The sequence below is a fragment of the Notolabrus celidotus genome, chromosome 6 (genome assembly GCF_009762535.1).
Source record: "Notolabrus celidotus isolate fNotCel1 chromosome 6, fNotCel1.pri, whole genome shotgun sequence".
In the NCBI taxonomy this organism is placed as follows: Eukaryota; Metazoa; Chordata; class Actinopteri; order Labriformes; family Labridae; genus Notolabrus; species Notolabrus celidotus.
Window position 1 is genome coordinate 5,468,316 of NC_048277.1, and position 17,419 is coordinate 5,485,734.

General features: G+C 38.8%; 1 protein-coding gene across 1 annotated transcript; it reads left to right on the forward strand.

Moving 5' to 3' along the window:
* Positions 1–5,030: 5,030 nt before the first annotated feature.
* On the forward strand, positions 5,031–12,152 carry LOC117814653. The gene is made up of 15 exons (XM_034686114.1): positions 5,031–5,245; positions 5,351–5,474; positions 6,795–6,876; positions 6,989–7,010; positions 7,135–7,156; positions 7,266–7,371; positions 7,640–7,656; positions 7,737–7,839; positions 8,612–8,636; positions 8,739–8,829; positions 8,927–9,033; positions 9,152–9,215; positions 11,318–11,393; positions 11,542–11,566; positions 11,880–12,152. Exons 3-15 carry the CDS (start codon positions 6,796–6,798, stop codon positions 11,903–11,905), a joined length of 765 nt encoding a protein of 254 aa, XP_034542005.1. The 5' UTR covers positions 5,031–5,245; positions 5,351–5,474; position 6,795; the 3' UTR covers positions 11,906–12,152.
* The last annotated feature ends 5,267 nt before the right edge of the window (positions 12,153–17,419 follow it).

A 17,419-nucleotide genomic window follows, 5' to 3' on the forward strand; every position in this document is an offset into this window, starting at 1 on the left:
CTGTTTTTGTGAAGCACTTTGTTACTTGTTTTGAAAAGTGCTAAACTAATAAAAGTATTGTTATTATGTTCTGTAGATGATGAAATCAACCTTTTCTTTACTCTGAGGAACATTATTCTCAAACTATTGTCTCTCACAGAGTGTTGAACCTCTTCCCATATTTCCTTTTGAGAGACTCAGCCTCTCCAGAGAGTCCTTTTTAAACCCAGTCATGTGACTAACCTGTTGATCATTAACCTTGTTAGTTGGAAGTGTTTTTTTTTAGAATTACACAACTATTTCAGTTCTTTTGCGGTCCATGTCCCAGCTTTGTTGAAACATGTTGCCATTAAATTTAGAAAGAACAAATATTTACAAAACACTAATAGAAGGTTTCATTTTCAAGATCCAGTTTGTTATCTTTACACTTCTGTTAAACAAAGGGTTTAGGTCATTTGCAAACCATTAAATCTGTTTTTATCAACAATTTACACAACGCCCCAACATCTTGGCAAATAGGGTTGTACCTGAGTTTAATACTGTCTTAATGCTAATTAATGCAACTGTGTTAGCGTAGAACATTTTAAGGGTTGGATGTCTGGTTACTTTGCAGTGAAAATATAGCAAAATAAAAGAAAGAACACGAATAAAACAACTTTGTAACGTAATAAAAAATGATAAATCCAAGTCAGGCTCAAAAACTGTGATCTCATATTTGGTGATAATTTACAGAGCCTCTAACATGGACAGAAAAAAATAAAAGATAGGTTTCCCGTGCCCACAAGAAAGTGTCTTATGAGCATGCAATCCGTTTTAGTTGCCATTCTGAGACAATAAAGCGGTGACGATGTCCAAGCAAAGCCATTATATCCTTATAATGAAGCCCAAGGTTGAAATTAAGCTCAACTCACTCCCATACTGTCATTTTTGGATCAAAACAGGAAGACAGTGATGCTTTGGTTGATCTCCTGTGCACACCTGGTATCTTGTGCACATGGAAAATGTTCTTGTGCAGCATGTGAACATATGTAATTATTATTTATCTCTGCACATGTCTCTTTGGGGGCGCCGCAATAATGTAACACTCTAAAAGTGTTCACTTCTTTATAGGAGATCTCATAATTATTAACTAGTATCACCAGACTGTTTTTACTCTGTGCTATCTGTGCTTCTTTAAAACACCTTCCACCAATTAACAAATGCATAGGCTGTTGTGAGAGCATGAGGTCCAAGTGTGAGTGAGCACACTGTCCTGCATGTCTTTATGTCAGAAGTAATCAGGATTAGCTTCCATCACAGATCATCCACTTCAGCTTTACCTCTGAGCCCACTTTCTCTGTCATCTTATCTCTTGTCTTTTTTTATTTAGTCTCTCTTTCTTTAGCTGCTCAAACTTAACGCTTCATTTCTTTCAAGCTCTGGTTAGTTAATAACAAATTGATCCATAATTGATCAATGTTTTCTCCAAACTGTTCCCTGATTTTGAGACGATTAATGATTAAGCACCTCCGGTTTTCTTCCCCCCTTCCCTCCCCCTGATCTTTTGACCAAACTAACCTTGTGTTATCCAGATGTTTAATTAGGATTTGGGCCACAATGATGCTGTCATATTTCAGCCAAGGGATGAAGCTCTGTGTAATCAACCTGATCTCCTTGCTTATCCTCCACTGAGCTGATAATGGGATATACCTGTTGCCTCCTGCCTCATCAGCACCATAAATGCTTGCACGATCCCTGCCTACATGTGCTTTAATATAACTTTTACAATACAACCCATCACAACAAATGTCCCAGATAATTAAACATGCTTTTACCTTCACTCTTCCACACCTCCTCTATGCACTGATTCCCAAACTGGGGGGCCTGACCACTAGGGGGGTGGTGATGTCGCAATGGGGGTGAGGCAGGATGGCACAGCAGGGCATGTGTACATTACACATACGTTGCTCTGCACAAGGACCAAAGCATGACCAACTTCACGAAAGGACTGTCAGGTTAACCCAAGGCTGACAATGAATCTGCATCATCTGTCACAACTGCTCAAACAAATACAAGAAACTGTAACAAGTCACATCTCATTGTTGGATTGTTTTCATCTAATGATGCCACATTTAAATGTAGATGTCGTATGTTGGAGTGTCATTTAATAATTTCTTTCTTTGTAAAAGTGGTTAGGTTGTTTTTCAGTCTGCTGACACACTGAAGCTGCAATTCTGTTTTTTATTGTGCAGAAGATGTTCCAATTAAATATGATACAGGAATTTGATAGCAAAGGACATGTCTACACGTGGTAGTGCCTTTCAGTGAACATGGTTATAGACGTACACTACCGGTCAAAAGTTTGGACACACCTTCTCATTCAATGATTTTTATCTATTTTAATCATTTTCAGCATTGTAGATTAATACTGAAGGCATCAAAACTATGAAATAATCTGGTTTGACCATAATCTGGATTACAACAGTAGTCAAATAGGGCTATCCATTGTGTACTAACCCTACCTCTGAACAACTCAACTGATGGTCTCAAACACATTAAGAAGGCAAGTCATTCTACAAATGAACTCTTGACAAGGCTCATGTTAATTAGAAACCATTCCAGGAGACCACTTCATGAAGCAGACTGAGAGAATACCAAGAGTGTGCAAAGCTGTCATGAAGGAAAAAGGGGGCTACTTTACAGAATCTAAAATATAAAACATATTCTGCTTTGTTTAACACTTTTTTGTTCATTCAATAATTCCATATATGTTCTTTCATAGTTTTGATGTCTTCAGTATTAATCTACAGTGTTTACAATAATTAAAATAAATACAAACCCTTGAATGAGAAGGTGTGTTTAAACTGTTGACTGCAATGTATGTTCATGTTTTGATCTGCAAAGATGGAAGAGGTGGAAATGTGTTTTCAGTAAAACAAGTTTGGGAACAAGTCTCCTAATCAATCTTTATTGTGCATTTTCATTGTGACATTACTGACAGTATGTTCCTTAATTATCAAAAGTACGACAAAAAAGAAATCAGACAAAGAACCATAGACCAGTGTCTTTCCAATTTGGGCTTCCGTATCATTCAATCCTGATGCTCACTATGAACTAAAGATGACGTTTCTTTGACTTTATTCAATGAGTTTGCCGTTAATAAATCCTCAGTTATTCCACAGTTACTTCATACATTAGTCAGAATGGATCACATGCAAGCTCATTTTATGATCATGCATTCACATAGCACGTTCACACATGGCTTCTCTGATTGAATACAAAAATGTAATATTTCTATGAATATTCACATTTTGTATAATAAACAAAATTACAGAACATAGGATGATTTTATGTTTTGATATCAGTAAAAGGAATGTATTTTTTATATATTTTAATTTTTGTTAATTTTTTTAAAGTTATATTCTGGGGCTTTTTGCTTTTATTTGATAGGAAAGCTGAAGAGGGACAGGAAATGTGGGGAGTGGAGAGAGGGGGAAGACATGCAGGAAATGGTTGCAGCCGGGAATCGAACCAGCGACCCCTGCAACATGGACTGCAGCCTCTATGTGGGGCGCTTAGACCGCTAGGCCACCAACGCCCATTTTGGTGATTTTTACTATTATTACCCTGTTATTACCTCAATGTTAAGCACATTAAACTGTTTCTCATATTATAGATGCTACACAGACAAGTTTATTGTTGTTGTTGTTGTTGTTGTTGTTGTTGTTGTTGTTGTTGTTGTTGTTGTTGAAGCACAGTAGACATCATAATGATATAATTGAATCATGACTAATGCAGTTCTTAACCATAAATCCAATATAGAATCTGTACCCTTGTAAAGTGTCACTGCAGCTTGGCGTGTTGTGGTCTGACCTATCAGTGAGCAGCCTAGTATTTTGTTTTGTAGATGCCAGGAAATTATCTCATTATCACAAGACAACAGGCTTTGTGATCTCGAGGTGATTAGACAAATGAATCTGCTATAATGTGAAAACCAGCTTTGTTATCTCGAGACCGTGAGAAAAATGTGGCGAGAGCTCCAGAGAACAACAGAGGATTAACCATTATTAAATGTATTCATGTCTGCTTTTTCTCTCCATAATTTTTATTGAAGAGCCACAAAAAATATGAAAGCTACTGGTTTAATGATATCATGTTGTGTATTTGAGACGTTACTGTATGTCGGTGTGAAATATCTCTACAGTCGTCTCATGAATTAAAGAAGATGTTTATTCACTGGTTTAAACTGCAGACTGTACAAACATGGACAGAACAGCACCACCCTGAGTGAAGCAGATTTTCATGCTTCTGAGAGGGTTAGTTTTAATTAGTCATTTCATGCTTAAGAGATGATTGAGAGAAAACACTAACACAAGAGTCATTGAACTTTTTATAGTTGTAGCATCTGCCTCACATCCATCCAGAATCTACACTGCAGACTGGACCCACCGGGAGGATCTTTGATGTTGTTGGTTAGTTAAATGTGTGTTAGAGGAAGGAGTTGTCTGCTCCACCCAGCAGATCCCTTCTGTGCATGCCTTGGCTTCACTAGTGCAATATGTCGGCGCCCATCAAGATCATATTCTGGCTTCACGTCTCATGATGGGAGAAGGCGGAGTCAGTCAAAGACTACATGTTTAATACTTACAAACCTAAACCTATTAATTAGCACGTTATCATGTTGATATTGACATTTAGTTCAGCCAGTGTAGACTGTTATATAATACAAAGTAGTTGAATAAAAATATTATCTCGTTCTCTCAAACCGTCGTGAGAAGAATTTTACAACAGCAGAAAAATTTAATATTGACCTTAAATTAGACGTGCAATATTCGATTAGCTGTACATTTTTCTGAAACACAGATATTTTGAACATTTCTGAGCCGTGGTCTCTGTGTGTCCTTAAGAACAAGAACAGAAGTGGATCATACAAGGTCTGGTCAGATCCTGGTCTGAGACTGACTAATAAGACTGGCTGGTTGGTCAGGTGAGAGTCTGCGTCACCTGTTGGGGGTTAAAACTGTAACGAGGAAGGGAAAGAAGATACTAATCACTTGTGACTGACATACTTCTTGGTCATACTAAGAGGGAAAGTGGTGACAGAGGGTCTCCTCTTGGGGACAGTGTGTTCCCTTCTTTGTTTGAGAGGAGTGTGTGAAATCTTAATCCACACAAACTCATGATCCAAGTGTAAAAACATGATGTAACATAAACTTAATCTGTCTTCCGCTTGCTTCTTGAAAAGGTGCAAATCTCTGCAGTCTGCTTGTTTGCCGTCTTATTACAGGTGGGCCGCTGATAACCCTTGGTTACAGGATCATGTCCTGGTGATGCTTTTTGATGCCGTTAATCTGTGATGGCTCATGAACAGGGATTGTTTCCTGACCTTCAGGTGATGCTTGTTAATCCAGTTAGCCTCAGGCTGCCGTTGTGGCAAACCAAGCAGACTTGTGTTGGCTTCGCCGCACTCTGGATCTCTACGCTAACGGCATGCAGGATCTCCTATAGGAACAAAGGTAAGAAGAACCAGTCTATGTGTTTCTGTGCAAACAAGGAAGGTGGTAAAAACAAACAAACAAAGGGCTGATTTGAGGTGGTGCATGTTGTTGTTGTTGGTTGATCATGCTGTTTATGGTTTGCTTCTGTTGAAGTGGTCACTGCCAGGCCTTATCTGAGGCTTAGATGCACTAATCCTGTCTAATTTACAAACTGCAGCAGTACAATTATATCTTTGTGATGTTTTCATGGCTGACAGCGGTCAAGTGTGAGGAGGGTATCTCAGGTGTTGATCCCTGCAGTGGGGAAGGGGGCAGTTTTAGGACAGAGCTACTCGGTTCAATTCAACGTGACTGCCTTCAGATCAGGCGAGAGGACCTTCTGATCCCTGCTGATCAGGAAAGTGTGTCAAGAGTCGCCCAAATGCTGCAGCAAGGGATTCAAAATAAATATGATGTATCTTAAAGTTAAAGATACTCCTCTTCATTTTGACTGTTTGTGGTCGTCATGTGACACCACAGCTTAGACAGCCATCCTGTCAGTTGAGGGACATCTTGCAGGTTTATTGACTCTTCGGTCTCTTTCACTAGTTTGTACATATGAAGTCCTGTTTACCCCATGCTAGCTTTGCAAACTCCCATCTTGAGCCAGCATGCATGACCCGTATGATTCCTCTCCTGCACATATGTCACACATTTCTCCCCTTCTAAGTGATTTACTTTCTTGCCACCTGTTGAAGCCGACGGTAAAGCAGATTATGGCTCACTGCTGTTGGTTTTACCTCTGCACCTTTGCCCTGTAGCCTCCTTTGACTTCTCATTGCTGTGCATGAGTGACAAAAAACTGATTTCTTTGTCCTTTCTGATGCTTTGTTAAGATGAATCTACATTTAACAAAACTATGTATTCAGTTTTACAAGAGTTAAACTTTACCTGACCTATATTTTCTGGAGCAAGTCACATTCCTGGTTCTGCAAAACACTGTAAATGTTGTGTGATGAAGATAAACGTGGAACAGTACACAGTGAAATTTCCGGTTGGCTTAAAAAATGTAGCCTGAGATAAAAGCCAAGACTTATCAGGTGAACGTCCTTCATCAGACCTCCTAAGCTCAGGTTAAGAGCTCTGTGTCTGACGGATGAAGAGGACACTTTAATGAAACACGAGGAACAAGTTATTAAGGAATTATCATCAGCATTCTGAGAAATGTTTGATGAAGGGCTTCTGAGAGGATAACTGTGTTTGTATTTGTTTGACACACTCTCTCTCTCTCTCTCTCTCTCTCTCTCTCTCTCTCTCTCTCTCTCTCTCTGTCCCCCTTTGTGTGTGTGTGTTCAACAGGATGTTTAACTGGGTGGTAAAAGTGGTCCCTCAGCCCCCTGAAGTTCCTGGGACAGAAGAAGTTGCTAAAGCCTCAGCTGCTGTACGACAACACACACACTAACACACACACACTTGTCAGCACATGTAGTGTGTTATGTCTTTGTGTTTCTGCTCTCACTGTTTTATCCCTCTCTGTCTCTCTGATCGTACAGAACAATAACAAAACTAAAGAGGGTGAGCTTCATTTTAACTTTCTTTACACTCTTTGTGATGCACTTTTGAAAATCTCCCATGGTCTGTTTACATGTTAGGATGCATCTAAAACTATTGTATTGGTTGTTTTTGACTCATCCCACAGGAGATTCTGCATCAGTGGACAGGTAGACCTCTTTTAAACTATTTTCTCCGTATGATCTCTTAAGTCTGTGTGTGTGAGTGTTTGCATGTGGGTAGATGCACTGACTGTGTCTTTCTTCTTTGCCACCCCAGTCAGACCCAGGCCGGAGTTTTAGGCTGGCTGTCCAATGGGTTTGTCAGCGCCCTGCCTCAACCAGCCGGCTCACCTCTAATTGACAGGGCAAACTCTGAGACCAGGGTGAGCACTGTTTGACTGATGGCCCACTCAGGCCAACATCAGGTCTTCAACATGTGATTTTATGTGAATTAAATGTTTTAAGTTAAGAATTAAAACATACAAACAAAGTTATTATTGGATTAATCAATACTGGATGTCAGTTTTTTGATGAGGTCATAGCAGGTAGCATTTTAGAAAAAGGAAAAAACAAACCTATTAAATGAGATTATGATTCATCACAGACTTTTCTGACCTCTGTTTTCTTCTTTCTTTGGATGCCACCCACAAGGTGGAGAATGGAGAAAGGTACAATGGGATTAGATAAAGTTGGTATTAAATACTTAAAAAATTACCTGGAGGTATATTTAGCTCTGTGTTTCTTCCAGGGCTGGAGTGATCGGCTGGGTCTCTCAGGGTCTGACCCGGGTGTTGCCTCAGCCTGATGATAAATACAAAGAGACTCGTGATCCGAATGAGGAGCACACCGAGGTGAGACTCAAATCAAATACATAATCCTCCACTAGAATCTAAGAGCCTATTGCAGCCCTTCTTCTCTCCAGAAACCAAATACTGAAACACTTTGAGAACAGTTTTTATTTATTTTTTTATGCATTGATGATCACATGGATAAATCAAGTAGATAAGCCAACAAGATAATCAGTCTATTAGACTAGAGTTAAACAACTTAATGCTGCACACAGGCTTCTATGACTAATCATGCGTAAGGATTAGGCTTACAACGGAAACTGCAGGGGGTTGGAGGTTAGAGCCCTCCATTAACTTCACTGCTGTCTGTTCATGTGACTGACAACCCTCTTACCTGAAAGCTGCAGGGATAATCATCTCCACAACTTGCAGAACAAATGAGAGAATTTGTTGTTATTTCACATCACCAAAGTTATAAATCAATACATCCAAACGTTAAAGTAAGGATGAAGTGATTGTACTGAACTTCTGCCCATGAGGGCCCCACATGTCGCTCCACTCAGCCTAACTTTTGGTCTGCATGCATGGATTTTATTGCTCTGTTGAGCCCTATTTGCTGCCCACACAGGGAGGCACACATGTTGTAATAAAAGGAGCTGATGGACAAACACTTAATACAGCAGCTTTAACTTCTGTGAGGCTAACTGTGACATAAGAGATGCAAAAGAAGAGATTATTCATCTTCATATAATGTGCTACAAAAATACACAACCATGTGCATATAACCGCGCTCTGCCGATTCGACTTTAAAGGTATTTTCTCTCTTTTGTTCCAGGTGTATGAAGTTGAAAAATTGCCAGGTATGTGTCTTCATCATTTGCATTTTAACAGAAATATTTAAAAGTGTATGTTGAGTATGAATGAGCTACACAAGCTGATCTCTGATTGTTCTGTCTCTCCAGATTTTGATCCCCTCCCACACATCCCTGTGGTGGAGATGCACTCAGAGGATGAAGGGGATGTAGACGATATGAACCCTAAATTCCCTCCCAAGTGAGTAGTTAAGGACATACACACAGTCTGACTCACATCATAACCGGTAAGATAAATAAACATTAGAATGACTGACTGCTCTCTTTTCCTGCTGCAGCATGGTGAACTGGATAAAGCAGATGGTCCCTCAGCCCGTTATGCTGCCCCCTGGTGCTGTAGCAGTAGAACCAACAAACAAGTCTACCCGGTCCTCCCTGGACAAAAGTACTCACACACACAAAGACAGCTATCTCCCTTTAATCCTCCCTGATACATCTTTATTTTCAAATGTTTTACATGAGTATTTTGAATCTTAATCGTCATACATTCCTCTTCTCTCCAGTTTTGTCTCCACCACCTGAATCTCTCAGTGGGATCTCACTGGACACTGACAGCAAAGCCTCAGGGTTTGTTTTTATCTTCACACTGAGTCTCTCTCTTTTCATGAGACACAAAGAAATAGCAACTCTTGGTGCTGATGTTCTGATGTCCATGGGGGGAAAAAAGAGATACAATTGGATGGTTAAAACTCAGTAGCTGAAAATGTGTCAGCAGACATTTTGTTAAAGTATAAAAGTACAAGTGTTTCTACCAACATCCACAATGGTTCCTTTATATTTGGATGTTAGAGTGAGCCATGAGAGTGACAGTGAGCCAGCATGCACAAAAACAAAACAAAGCCAAGTCAACCTCAGCTGTCCTTAATTGAATCATTTACCCCAGGGCGTTCTACAGTGATTAAATGTCTCCCATGAAAATAACTATTTTATATGCCGCCTGTCTTCTTACTGTTGACGGTGAATGCAGGTTTCAGTTAGGCTCTACTTTGCATTATGGGGCGGCCGTAGGTCAGACTGAAGGGACGTAGGCTGTTTTCGCCAGCTACATACCACCTACGAATGTAGTATGTACTACATACTGAGTTTGAAGGTAGTCTGTAGTATGACTGTTCTGTTGGATCTGTTCTGCACTAGATTTGTGGTTTCGGAATGCGTAAGTAAAGAACGGCCAAGCTGATAGAGAAACTGCTTCTTTAGGATCACTTAAGATTTAACTCTTAGGAAGTGGTTTATATGGAATTTAATAATTTTACCAGCACTTAAAAACAGAGTGCCCCCCGTCATAAAAAAAAATGAATAAGCAGAACATTAGCACAGTCCATTGTTGGTAACAGTAAGTGAGGGAGACTGGTCCGCTGCAAACTGAGGAATGTTCCTGAATCAGTACGTCATCCGGGTAGTTCTGGCACACTGTAGATTTTGCTCTTGTTCACATACTACATACTGAATTTTGGCCAAATCAGTACATACTAATAGTCTAGAAAGCAGTTTGAAAACAGCCGTACTTTGGGAACCACAGGGTCCCTGGTTTAAGTCCAGGTACAGACTACTGGAGAGGTGCCAGCTCACCTTCTGGGCACTGCCATGTGCACGCCACCAACTGCTCAGGGGACCCGTCCGTGCGTACAATCCTCACTCTGACTCTCTATTAATGCATGGTTATAGGGTCCTGTTTATGCATGCATGTGTATATTGTAACCTATGAGTGTGTAGCATATTCAGTAACCATAGACTGTGTAATACATGCTCATAGTCTCTGTGACGTCACCCATTCGTTTCTGGAGAATTGTTTTGAAGCCCATCAACCTGCTTGAAAGTATTAATTAAACCTAACTTTTGGTCGACCTGATGGAGGCAAACAGGTGGAGTTGAGGCAGGCCTTTAGCCTCCTCGCTAACAGCTACTTTGTGCCCGCCTGTCAGTCAAGTCAGGATCCTCTAATTGTGAAAAACTTGTAAATTAAATTTCTTCATGACTTACGAGCTACAAGAATCATTCTCTGCTCAGTGTGTTCCGTTAGAGAAATGAAATATCCACACTAAGCTCATTTTTGGAACCAGCCTGTAAACATGTTTATTTTGCTGTAAAGATCAACATTTTTGAAAAGGTGTTTATGTGGTTTGCAGTGCTTCCAAAGCTAGCCTCAAGTGGGCACGAGAGGAACTGTTTTTAGCACCTCGTATTTCAAGACTTGAAGTTGCCACTTGTCAATAAGGGGCAGAAAAAAAGGAATTTACCTTCTGTGATCAATAAAGAATATATTTTTCTTCTTCTCATGGAAAAATCATAACTACATGTGTGAGGAAATAGACAAGGCAAGGACTATGTATAGAACATAATTAATACAATTCAAAGAGCTTAACAGAGTTAAAACATCTAAAACATTGAGATCATTAAAGGAGTATGACACTAATCAAAATAAGACATTAACATACTAGTATATCATATTAGTAAATAGTTCTGCTAATATTACTGTAGTTTAGACATTAGGGTCTTTATTATTCAGCAATCTGACACACTGCACTATCTGGGCTGCTGTGTTTTCTAAACCAACCATCTTTGGATATTATCCTTGTTCATTTAGAGGAACTGCTGTGTTGCTTCACAGTGAAACTCAATGCTCTTAATCTTAATTTTGTGTGTTAGTTAATCTGTCTTTCTGTTGACAGTGTGATTGGCTGGTTTGTGTCCGGACTGGGCCTGAAGCTGCCTCAGCCTGCACTTCCAACTAAAGATGAGCCTCAGGTAATTTTAGATCATTTTTTTCATCCCAATTCTCTTTCTGTCTTTCAATCTGTCCTGTTATTTACTGTCACTTTGATTTTCTAGAATTATACCTATATTCAACATTTGAAACACCTTATTTTGTGTGTTTTCCTTGTTTTGCTCCCAGACTCCAGAGGAAATCCTACAGAAAGGTAAGTTTCATTATATGTCACTTTATACTTGCAGTAGTAAAATCCTCAGCTTGTCGAGTGCCACAATTCACAGTTCAATCAAGTGGATCTATCAGATAATGTTAAATGACCTGAGAGTAAAACATCTCTTTAACAATATGGGGTGTGCTTTATTGAAAACACTATATTCCCTCTTTGTGTTGCTAATTGGATCTTTATTCAACATGTGTTTTCTGCTGAAGCACCATCTTGTTTTTCCACCCATAGTTTTTGAAGAGGTGTTTTGGTCGGACGGCCGGAGCCTAACTCAGTCCCTCTTCTCCTTCTGTTTCAGGGGGGAAGGCGCTGCGAGCCCCTTGAACAGCAGGAGGAGACGACTGGGGGACGCTCTGATTTCCACTAACACACAGGCAGATACCGATAGACATATTGAACTGTTGGATTGGCAACAGGTGCTATACAGCTCTGCACAGAAAACAGGCAGCTGTTAAAGATGACAGGAATTAAGAGACATATTCAACTCACCTTGCTGTACTCGATGCAGTTTCATATGAATGTATTACAACTCAAAAAGCACTGATATGATTAAAACCTGTACTGTATACTATAGAGCTAATAAGATGTGGTTTTGTCTTCAGTCTAAATTATAACATAATTTGCACTTCTTCTGTTTGAAACAGAATCATTTATTCATGCCATGTAGTGAGGCTTTGTGCAGTAAAGATTGCAGTTAGGATATTTTTCTTTGACTTTATTGTGCTTTAATCTGTATCGTAATTCATGTTGCCATTTTCACATCCAGAAAAAAAGAGCCGTAGAAGATAAAAAAGGTGATGCACTGGTCATTCAATTTCGCACAAAGCTGTTTCTGTTTAAAAGCCTACAACATAAGGTGTCAAATAGTTTACTCCCAAGTCACAAAAATCCAGAAAAAATCCTGATTAAATGGCAGCTATGTACACCAATTGTAATGTATTGTTCTGACAAATTAAAATATATATGTATCTATATTTTTCTTTATATGTAGAGGAAATTGTTAAGAAAAAAGTTTTATTCTTCCGCATATAAAATCCATCTCTTAGTTTTTATGCTAAAGAAAGTTGAGTCTGGTATCTGCCTGATCACTGAACAGTTGTAAGCTTTTCCACAGTTTTAAAAAAACACACGTGAGAGCACTACATTCACTGTAAGGTCAATTTTGATCCACTTGATTTATTTCTAAAGCTTTGAGCTGTGAAGTGTGGCCGAGCGGTCACAGCTTGGTGTTTGTTCAGAGGGTTTGACTTGATTTCTAAGAGCCATTCTTGCTTATATTGAAAACATGTTGACTGTCATGCCTACACGGTGGTAGAAAATATATCATTATACTATAATGTAAGGAAACTACAGGAACAATAAAGATTCAGAGTGAAAGTATTTATGTGGTTGTTTTATCGATAACCTGCTTTTTAGATATGTGAAATGATCTTTCACTGTCCATGTACGCTTACACATTAAAATGATTAAATATGACACACTGTGTTTCATGTTTTTCACTCTCAGATATCAAACGAATCCCTCACAATTGAGTGTTATGCATCTTTAGTTGTTCACCTGTGATATAAGTAGATCTCCTAGAAACCTTGTAAAGAACATCCACTAGATGTATTGATTCCTTCAAAATACATTCCAGCTTGTAATGGGTGTCAGTAGTTTGAAAACCTCTCATAACTGAAACACCCCAGACCAGATCAATTACCAACACGTCCAGTGTCCTCACCTGTCACTTGCTTCTTACAATCAAACCGAATGTCTCACCCCTTCATAGTTTCAACCAAACTCAAGCCTGACATGGTGCTCGAGGACGTGGATTCAGACAACGAGGTCCAGCAGAAACATGAAGAGCAACCCATAAATGAGATTATAACAAATGAGCAGCAGAGCACTTCACAGCAGACACCGTCCAATTTCATCGCCAACCTAAAAACTAAACCACAGACGTCAGAGACTCTGGTGAGGATGTCCGTAGAAGATGCAGAGACTCAGACCGGACGCTGGACACCGTTCATTCAGAGCATCAAGAAGGAGGCTGAAGATGAGGCTCTGGCTACCATGGAGGAACGGTGAGAGAGGAGGAGGGCTGCAGTTCTTAGCCATTTCAAGACACTTTCTCTGGATGTGAATGCCCCCAATCCTAAAAAACTGCAAGTAGAAGATAATACGAGTTTTTACTGAAGGATAGAATAGTCCTAATTCTGTCTATTCCTAACAACTAATACAATACTGTTAATCTAAACAAATTATAACCATTTTGCTTGATGCATGAATTTAAGAGTTTTAACAAAAAATGAAGGGATGACGGGTCAAAGCAGAAAAGATAAAACACGCTTTATATGAGCATGTTTCCAATCAATCAATCAATCTTTATTTATATAGCATCAAATCACAACAAATTTTATCTGAAGACTCTTTCCAAACAGAGCAGGTCTAGACTGTACTCTATATTCTATTATTAACAAAGACCCAACATCAAGACAGGATAAGATCCAGTCCCATCTTACAGACAGGACTCATTCTGATCTCATCTTAATCCACCATGAGCAGAGCACTTTGCAGCATTTAGCAAGTTACAGTGGCAAGGACAAACTTCCTTTAACAGGCAGAAACCTCCAGCAGGACCAGACTCATGTTAGACACACATCTGCTGAGAAGGTGTTTGAGAGAGATGATAGTGGTGAGACGGATAGTAGTAGCTGTAGCAGTTTTCAAGGGACTGCTCCTTTAAAAACCGTTATTTTTATGCTCTGTCTGTGTAGTTTGATTTAAGATCAAGATAATGTAACTCATTTTGCTATAACGGTGGATATACAACAGTGCACGGTGCCCTGAGCTAAATTAACATGGGAGGGCTTTTCCCAGGGATGTAATGTTTTAATATTCAAGGAATGAGACTTGGTGAAAATACAAATTTATTCAAAACATTTACTGCACATCATTGTATCCGGTTCCTCTTCAGTCTGATGCTGGAGCGTCTGGAGATGGTTCGTATGGCTGAAGAGGTGGCCCGGCAGACAGCTGAGATGGCCATTAGACAGATGGCCAGCGAGGGGCAGTCTATCAAGTTCTCACTGGGGAGTCAGGAGCTGCTGGAAGAGCCTGAAATGGAGTAAGACCTTTTGCTAATTAAGATAAAGAGATGTTTTTGATATTTTGTTATTACCCGGCTTTCTTACTAATCACCTAGCTTTGTTAAATGCTTGATTCTGATTGGTTAAAACCCCTTGATAATGGTTATTGATTCTGAATAGCAAAGGGGGCACTAGGGACAACCTGGTCACACGCTAAACATAAATTATCTGCGGAAAGGAGGTAAGGCACATCTAGTGTACTGGATGATTTCACTTCTTTCTGTTGACAATGTGACAAAAACGTTACTTTTTGATAGCATGGATAAACAACAGGGAGGAAACTTTTGTTATTACTCTTAACCTATGTGGTGAGCACAGAACTTTAGATGCAAGAAGAGGGAAAACAGTGCAGACATCTCCTAGGGATGTTAAAAAGACACAGAGGGAGCTAAGTTCAAGAGATGTCGAGCAAACTGAAGAAAACAAACATCTGTGTCTGATACTAATGCAGACGGTAAAGGTTTACTCTTTTGAATTTACCGTCAAAATGTAAAGTTTAATGTGATTTATTGCAGTAAAGCAGGATATAATTTAGACTTTACCATGGATGGAAATGTAAGTTTCATGTCAATTTGAACAGCAACGTTGCAATGGACGGGCTACCAACCATTAAAACTGTGACCAGGTTTTTTTTAGTTTTATAAATATATCATTTTTAAATCAATAAAATCATCTTTTGATTGATACTTAATGTTAACTTTTCTGTATATTTAGTTGATTGCCGGGTAATAAATGGGATAATGTATGTAATGAGCCGGTGGTTATGCCAAATATAATCCCTTCAGGGGCTTATACATTATCCCTTAATTGTATGTGACACTGCATGTTCACCATCTCCAGGCTGCCAGTGACACCAGAAGAGGAGAGTGAAGAAGAAGACAATAATATCTCAGAGTAAGGCAGAAAATATCATTTTTGGGAATCCTTTGTAGAACCTTGAACCTATTCTCAAATTTATTGTTTGCTAATGCTCCTTTGTTTATAAGATATCTTGTTTTAATTTGCCGACTTCTCTTATAGATCAATGTAGTTGAGTTTAACTAATACCATCATGTGGTATTAGGGCAAGCTTTTTCTAGGAGGAGAGAACTAATATAATAATTTATATAACAGTGTTCACTTAAAGGTACAGTGTATAGAAATGGGAATATTTCGTGTGATCTAGCCGTCAGGTTCTAGATTGAAACGCTCCCTTGCTCACCCTCCCCTTCGGTAAAGTGATGGTGGCCTTCGAAACTTCCTTGATGCATAAATATGATCCTCCATTTGTCAAGTTTTCACCAGCAAAAAAATCCTATCCATACAATTTTTTCTACACACAACATCCAATCTCTTCTTTGCCTTCAATTTCCGGCAGCCATTCACTAAATTACTTCAAAGTTTATTACAACTTTAAAAGACTGTGCTTCTTGGAAATAGTTGGAAATCTTTATTTTGTTAAGGTTTTTTGTTTTGTCTCTTTCTGATAATTTAAAATAAGTTTGAATAAGTTTAAGTGTAATGTGAACAAAAATATTAAATAGAGCTGCTCATGCACATCTTAAAACTATTCAATAATCTTGTTGATGACAATACGTTGTTCATTTAACAGTTAAAAATGTGACCGTTTCTAGTTTAATCGCTCGGTAGCACTGTAGAAACATGGTAATTGAAGAATCTGTGGACACACATTCTCATTCAATGGTTTTTATTTATTTCAATTATTTTCAACATTGTAGATTAATACTGAAGACATCAAAACTATGAAATAATCTGGTTTTGCCATAATCTGGATTACAACAGTAGTCAAATAGGGCTATACATTGTGTACTAACCCTACCTCTGAACAACACAACTGATGGTCTCAAACACATTAAGAAGGCAAGTCATTCTACAAATGAACTCTTGACAAGGCTCATGTTAATTAGAAACCATTCCAGGAGACCACTTCATGAAGCAGACTGAGAGAATACCAAGAGTGTGCAAAGCTGTCATGAAGGAAAAAGGGGGCTACTTTACAGAATCTAAAATATAAAACATATTCTGCTTTGTTTAACACTTTTTTGTTCATTCAATAATTCCATATATGCTCTCAGTATTAATCTACAGTGTTTATAATAATTAAAATAAATACAAACCCTTGAATGAGAAGGTGTTCCAAACTTTTGACTGGTAGTGTATATGTTGTACTTTTGATGTTATATTCCATTTCTAATAAGTCAGTTCTAAGTGCCACTTTACACTGTACCTTTAATGATATCACTCACCAAAAGAAACACCTCATTTTGAAAATATGAAGCAAATTTCAATTGGTTTTGAGATGCTAGAGTTTCCCAAAATGTTGAAAATATACAGAATAACCCAAAGTGACGTAGGCCTATATTAAACGACATCATTCCATCCTTTCACTTACAGGAATGAATGTGATACTTACCCAAAATAACTTCAATAATGACACCAATCCAATTTTTTTTAGCATTCAATACGCTTATAAAATACATTTCACATAAAAAGGTGGCTCGCTACACTCAGATGTGACAGAGTAGAAGTGGTCTATAATAAAAAGCATGAAATTAAAATACTTGAGTTATTTTGCACATAAGCACAGCGCTACATAGATGTAGTATCACCCTATGAGTATCACTGAAGACACCAGTGACCTCAGTTGGTCTCTGGTCTCATGCTGGTCTCATGCTGGTCCCAAATCCCGTGGGTTCTCGTTATGTGA